The 7,500-nt window shown below is 41.5% G+C and overlaps 1 protein-coding gene and 1 long non-coding RNA gene across 39 annotated transcripts in view; one reads left to right on the forward strand and one right to left on the reverse strand.

The window, feature by feature from the left end:
* Positions 1–7,500, reverse strand: part of LOC147020161 (CUB and sushi domain-containing protein 3-like) — a 1,491,173-nt gene that overhangs the window by 460,505 nt on the left and 1,023,168 nt on the right. For all 38 annotated transcript variants that reach the window (XR_015061662.1, XM_085895237.1, XM_085895221.1 and 35 more), the window contains one exon: positions 1,481–1,672. Coding sequence is in view for 37 of the 38 variants with exons in the window: in XM_085895237.1 (XP_085751363.1) it covers positions 1,481–1,672 (192 nt within the window). In the remaining variant the exon portion in view is untranslated. The remainder of the gene's footprint in view (positions 1–1,480; positions 1,673–7,500) is intronic.
* The window catches only part of LOC147020163 (uncharacterized), a 26,506-nt gene continuing 23,052 nt past the window's right edge, over positions 4,047–7,500 (forward strand). Inside the window, exons 1-2 of the long non-coding RNA XR_015061668.1 lie at positions 4,047–4,097; positions 7,258–7,390. This is a non-coding gene — a long non-coding RNA (uncharacterized LOC147020163). The remainder of the gene's footprint in view (positions 4,098–7,257; positions 7,391–7,500) is intronic.

Genomic DNA, 7,500 nt, shown 5'->3' on the forward strand with positions numbered 1-7,500 from the left:
CCTCCTCCTCTCCATTCCCTCCGTCCCCTCCTCCCCTCCTCTCCATTCCCTCCGTCCTCTCCTCTCCATTCCCTCCGTCCTCTCCTCTCCATTCCCTCCGTCCTCTCCTCTTCCTTTCGTCCTCTCCTCTCCTCTTCCTTTCGTCCTCTCCTCTCCTCTTCCTTTCGTCCTCTCCTCTCCTCTCCCTTCCGTCCTTTCCTCTCTTCTCCCTTCCCTCCGTCCTCTCCTCTTCTCTCTCCTCACCCTTCCCTCCGTCCTCTCCTCTCCTCACCCTTCCCTCCGTCCTCTCCTCTCCTTACCTTCTCTCCATCCTCTCCTCTCCTCCCCCTCCTCTCCCTTTCCTCCTTCCTCTCCTCCCCCTCCTCTCCCTTCTGTCTCCGTCTCCGTCTCCCTGTGTCTCTCTCTCTCTCTCTCTCTCTCTCTCTCTCTCTCTCTCTCTCTCTCTCTCTCTCTCTCTCTCTCTCTCTCTCTCTCTCTCTCTCTCTCTCTCTCTCTCTCTCTCTCTCTCTCTCTCTCTCTCTCACCTCCCTCCTCACTCTCTCCCCCCCCCCTTTAACACCCCCATCAGCGAAGCAATGGGTTGCATTTGTTCGTACAAATTAAAGTATAGGCATATTTTGAGAGGAAAATCCAAAATGATGACCCCATTTCACCCGGGTATGCACAATTTGCTTACAGTAAATTTTTATTATTTGTCAAAAGTACAGTGATGCCATTTTGGACCTCAGAGCAATCAATGGCCTCCATGTTAAGTCCCGAGATATTCAAAAAAATTTTTTAAACGAACATACCAATATGATCGCCCTGTTGATCTTGTATTTTCAGAGTAATAAACAAATATTTTGATCTCCATTAAATTGCAATAAAAAGCAGCAAAGATGTTTCTGTTTTGTTTTTTAATTGAAATGGTTGTTAGAAAAGGCTAACACTCTGAAGAGGGACAGGTTTTGATTTTGTGAATATTGTTTAAGATTTCCAGCTTGTCTAGATCTACAGTCCCATCCATGCTTTCTCTCCCAATTGCTCCAGTTACTCAAAAATCTCAAAATTGCTTGCTCCCCTGTACTCTCCTTTTTTAAGGTTGACCTATTTTAGCTTGCCTCTATCCCCCACCCACAAAAATTTGTCACCTTCCCAACTCATCCACCAAGTTTAATCTGAATCTGTCCATAACTTTTTGAAGCACGTTTATACATATCGTTTTTGGCCCTATCTCTCAATGTCACTTCTGAAAATCACTTCGGAAAATTAAAATATTCTCGTATCCAGATCTTCACCCAAATATCATCAATTTGGCCTTGTCACACTTCTAACCTGTCCATCAAATTTCGTCTGAATATGTCCAAAACCTTTTGAGATATCCTGCTCACAGACAGACAGGGGTGAAAACATAACCTCTATCCACCTTCAGTTGTGGAGGTAATAAATAGATGACTACATCATATAAGAGCATGAAATGTTTTGGCATGATTCACCGTACCCATACAGGAAGGCAGGTGATGGTCCCATGTGCGACGGTGGCCTGTGAGACAGGTGAGCACCCATTCTCCCTGGAGGCTATATCCTGGGTTGCATCCATAAGTCACAGAGCTCCCAGCAACGCGTCCCCCATCTCTGACTTTGAACCCATAGTGTGGGTCCCCAGGGTCAATGCAGTGGGTGAGCTTGAAACCTGGAAGTCATAAAGATGGCACAGGAGGACATAACGGAAACAATTTCAAACAGAAATGAAACATTATATTTGAAAATTTTCAGTGGAAATATCGTGTGATATGCCATTTTGGAATTAACCAGTTTGGTTATATTGCAACATCAATTTTAGTCCAAAAAGAAAATACTTGCACAAACCACCCAAACTAAACAAGGATCAAATTTGAGGAACTGCTTTACTGGGCAGCATTACAGCTCTGTTGGGAAAATTTTTTGAAGAGCAGGCCAATATGCATCATGACCCTGGCAAAATTCACAGCTTGGGGTTTGCTGTATTTTATAACTACCAGCAGTTTGTATGAATACTGGAGTATGGAAACGGCACAAGCATTACGGACCACATGGCCTCCTGTTATTTCTACATTTTCTTATCTCCACTACTCCCTCTAAGTCCCATGTTCTCAAACTCTTCCCTCTTCATATCGCCAGTGGATGCAATGAGCTTTCTACCGATATCACTAATGATGTTGGATGTAGATCGGCCCTCTCTACATTCCGTCCGTCCTCTCCAAAAGTCACTCCGTTCCGTCCGTCCATTCCAAAAGTCACTCGATATGACCCTACAAACTTTCTTGGAAAAAAATATTCTGAACATGATTAACACATTATGTAAGGATACTGCAAATATGCCAACTTTGGCACACCCAATAGTTTGACACTCCAATCAAGGAAACTAGCAACAGGAAAATTCTCTCTCCTCTCAAATTGCTCACTACGGCAATGGCATCTCACCAGCTTGTTCCCTCACCACAGGAAATCATATTCACTACCAACCTGTGACCAAAATTTTATCAGACAATAAAACCTGTTTAAGTTGGCTGAAAAAACAAACATTTTAAATGTTCAAATTCCCCTTACAGGGTCAGGGCCGGATTTCCCAAAAGGCAACATAGGCCATTGGCCTAGGGCCCACCAGTAACTGGGGGCCCACCGGGGACTTGTGGGTTCTCTGATCGGCCAAGGAGTAGGCTAGTAGGCCCTATAGTAAAATGAATAAAATAAAATAAGGTAACGAAAAATATAACAGTACATTTTTAAATGCCCGTTTCCCAACATCTATCTATCTATCCATCTGTAGATTATACACATTACATGTTGTATTTAGTGGACTTCATTGTTATATTACGTGTGTTTTGTGTTCTTATTTTGTGATATTGGTATCTCTTATACTGGACCTGAACTAATTTATTATTACTTTATGCTTAGAGATTATTCTTGGAATCTTGGGAATTCTCATGAGATAGATTAATTATGTCATCCCAGAAGAAACATATGAGTGGCTCACAAAAGAGAAAGCTAAAAGAAACCACAACTCCAATCACTTCCAAAGCTGACAACCTTATTAAAACCAAAACCAGAAGAAGATTCAGAGCCTAGTACCAGTGACAGTAAACTCCCAGGTGATGACCACGACGAAGCAAGGTCGGCTGAGTCACAGTCACAGATATCGAGTGAATCAGCAATGGAAGTAGAAGTAGATGCTTCAGTTTCATTGTATTTTTACATTATTCCTATGTGTAAGATGTACATGATATGGAACTTGATTTACTTTGAAGTATTTGATATTGAACTGATTTGATTAAAAATTATTGATGTCTTACATTATGTTGTAATTCTTTTATTTACATTACAATATTACGATATATATAAAAAAATTGGGGGGGGGCACTGATAAGGCTTGGCCTAGGGCCCACAAGTAAGTAAATCCGGCCCTATACAGGGTTGAACACACATCAACCCCTTTTTGAAGTCCATAACATTTGGACAAACACCCACCCCAGTCCCACTCCAAAACACAGCCCCCACGCGTTCGCCGTTAGGTACATCATTTTTGAAAGGCCCCTGAGATAACACATCGTCTAAACGTCAGAGATATTGATAATATTGTAATAAATTAAATCTATCTCACCTGTGATTGAATATTTCTGTGATCGTGACCAGAAACCATTTGAAAATGGGGAAAAAAATGAACAGTTGCCAAGGTTACCAGCTCCACCCACTCCAATATCTCCTCAATGAATTTTTACACTTAATACCCGTTTCTACAAATAAGACACACCCCAAAAATTGCTCATTTGAGGTGAGACATCGACGATCATATTTGGATCAAAAATAAAATCATTTTGTTAACTTGGTTCTTTTAAACGGTAGGATGTGTATTTGGAGGTGTATATTTGGTGAAGCAAGCTGAGGTGGTAAACTTTTTTTTTCTACAATCTCTTTTCTCAGCATTGAGAGTTATGTCATGAGATGAGCAGTGAAATTGCCTTTAAATCGATGTATGGTTTGTACTTGTACTATTTTCGGTTTTGAAATGATCGGCGCATTTGAAGTCACGTGATTCCTTCATCGCCAATCTTACTGGTCATGGTTACGTCTTAATTTAGGTATTTTTTTTCACATTTCATACCATATTTGATGATCGGAATTCACCACCTCACCAATTATATAGGTATCCAGGTTGAAATCCGAAGCAAATTGGGCATTTTATGAAGCATTGAAAAAAAAAATGGATCTACCTTTGTGTGGATTCGCGACAGGTGGCAGCTCGTGTGTTTGTAAATGATGCACTGTGAGAAAATGACTGTTTAAAACCCCAATTTAGATGCACCACGGCAAACAATGTGATCCTATAAAGTTTTGTGGCGATTAACCTCGGGAGCTCAAAGGAGTAGGGTCACAAACAAACAAAACATTTCAATTTTATATCTACAGTCGGACCCAGCCATTCCCGGGGGGGAAAAAACCGCGAATAAGCAAACAAAAAGGTGTAAAAAAAACCGCAAAAAAAACCCCCAAAAAACGTGAATAAGCAAACAACAATGTGAATAAAAAAGAAATCACGAATACGGCCATAAAAACCGCGAAAAAAATCACGAATACGCCCATAAAAACCGCGAAAAAAATCACGTATACGCCCATAAAAACCGCGAAAAAAATCACGTATACGCCCATAAAAACCGCGAAAAAAATCACGTATACGCCCATAAAAACCGCGAAAAAAATCACGTATACGCCCATAAAAACCGCGAAAAAAATCACGTATACGCCCATAAAAACCGCGAAAAAAATCACGTATACGCCCATAAAAACCGCGAAAAAAATCACTAATACGCCCATAAAAACCGCGAAAAAAAATCACGTATACGCCCATAAAAACCGCGAAAAAAATCACGTATACGCCCATAAAAACCGCGAAAAAAATCACGTATACGCCCATAAAAACCGCGAATAAAATCACGAATACGCCCATAAAAACCGCGAAAAAAATCACGTATACGCCCATAAAAACCGCGAAAAAAATCACGTATACGCCCATAAAAACCGCGAAAAAAAATCACGTATACGCCCATAAAAACCGCGAAAAAAATCACGTATACGCCCATAAAAACCGCGAAAAAAATCACGTATACGCCCATAAAAACCGCGAAAAAAATCACGTATACGCCCATAAAAACCGCGAAAAAAATCACGTATACGCCCATAAAAACCGCGAAAAAAATCACGTATACGCCCATAAAAACCGCGAAAAAAATCACGAATACGCCCATAAAAACCGCGAAAAAAATCACGTATACGCCCATAAAAACCGAAACAAAAAATCACGTATACGCCCATAAAAACCGCGAAAAAAATCACGTATACGCCCATAAAAACCGCGAAAAAAATCACGAATACGCCCATAAAAACCGCGAAAAAAATCACGTATACGCCCATAAAAACCGAAACAAAAAATCACGTATACGCCCATAAAAACCGCGAAAAAAATCACGTATATGCCCATAACAACCGCGAAAAAAAATCACGTATACGCCCATAAAACAAGCGAAAAAAAAGAAGAAGAAATTGACAAAATCATGAATATACTTGGTGAGAATGGTTATCCTGAGCATATAGTTAAGAGATACACACAAGTTTCTAAACACGACAAAAGATCGGAAGATTGGTCCGGACAAATGTCAAGTCAATATCAGGATGCCCTGGAAAGGGCAATCATCACGAAGGTTTGAAGTACAAATCAAAGATATTGTGTCCAATACGTTTCTTTCTGGCTGTGCAACCCCGAGTAATCTTTACCTCTCACGATTTGCTGACGTCAGTCAACAAGGATGTGCTACCCACCTCACAAACCAGCAATGTCATTTATGAGTTAAAGTGCCGATGTGAAGCTCAGTACGTGGGCCGCACAACACGAAGATTGGCTGATCGGATCAAACAACACGTCCCCTTGGCGATTTGAAGAAAGATTGTGAGGCTTAGAACACAACCAGTGCGAGCATGTAGAAATATCCAGCAACCACCGGCCACTGTACCTGCTTCCTCTGCCATTGCACAACACCTGGTTGCCAACCCTATCTGTGCAGACCAGTACAATGCACATATGTTCAGGATATTGAGCCGAGGTTCTAGCTCGTTTCGTTCACGTATGTTGGAAGTAACCTTCATCCTAACCACCGATCCAATATTACATCATCAAAAGGAATTTATACGGTCTCTGTGTTTCTCTCAGTCTGGAAAGATCATGGGAAGTACGTTAACAAATGGTGAATGGACCTTAGGGGAACCCCAACCCCCTCTGTCCAGGATGTGGTTGCAAATTTCAATCATCGGCGAACTCTGCTCCAGCCAATGGGAGCTTGAGGTGAAGATGATGAGCCGATCCTCTCCCTTCCCTCACTCTTTAAATGATAATACATGCGTTGTTTATTGACTTAGAAACAAGATTAATGTTTAAATGTATAAATGGATAAATGCATGTTTACAAATGTTCAAACTGATGACAATCACGTTCCAAACACAGCCGATAATGCGGACCAATGGATTCAACAGCGTTACGAATCATTTCATTTGGAACTGCAAGACATTGTCTTTCAATTTCCTCTTTCAGCTCATCAACTGTTGCTGGTTTTGAGCCGTAAACCTTATCTTTGAGATATCCCCATTAAAAGAAATCCATTGGAGTGAGGTCTGGGGAGCGCGCAGGGAATTCAACACGACCTCTTGGCCCAATCCATCTGTTCGGAAAAGTTGCTTCGAGATAGGCCCTTACATCACGGTGGTGGTGGGGAGGTGCTCCATCTAGCTGAAAGTAAATCTCTTCGTCACCAAATATATCTTCGACACGTGGAGCAACGGATTCCTGCAGGAGGTTTAAGTCAATATCCCCGGTGACAGTTTGGTCAAAAAAGAATGGCCCTTCGATGCCCAATGCTGATATCCCACACCACACAGTAACGCCTGGTAAGTTTAAATGGTGTTCCATAGTAACATGCAGATTTTCAGGAGCCCAGTAGGTGCAATTGTGTCGGTTAATTGAGCCATTCAACTTGAAGGTGGCCTCATCGCTCCAAACAATTTTGGATGGAAATGCTGCATCTTCTTCGCATTTGCCCAGGCACCACTCACAAAATTCAGCTCTCCAGTCAGGATCGTCTTCATTTAGAGCGTGGATTAATTTTGGAATGTAACTTTTCCAATTAATTTGCTTCAAAATGCGATGGGCGCTTGATTTTGTGATTCCTGTCTCACAAGCCATTTGTCGTACAGATTTCTGTGGGGATCGCTGGAGGGTTTCCAGCAATTGATTTTTCTTTGCGGGGGTGGTTGATGACTGTGGTCTTCCTGAACCCCTCTTATGGACGTCATGCACAGTTCCATCTGTTTCAAACTTATCTTGGATGTGAGTAATGGTGCGTCGTGTTGGTGGATCTTTGTGAAAATGTCTTCTAAATTGTCTTTGCACTTCCATGATGTTTTCGTGCTTCCAGTCGCACTTTATGATACATTTTC

The sequence above is a fragment of the Eptatretus burgeri genome, chromosome 9, assembly GCF_056783735.1.
Source record: "Eptatretus burgeri isolate ZD-2024b chromosome 9, Ebu_testis_v1, whole genome shotgun sequence".
Taxonomy (NCBI): domain Eukaryota; kingdom Metazoa; phylum Chordata; class Myxini; order Myxiniformes; family Myxinidae; genus Eptatretus; species Eptatretus burgeri.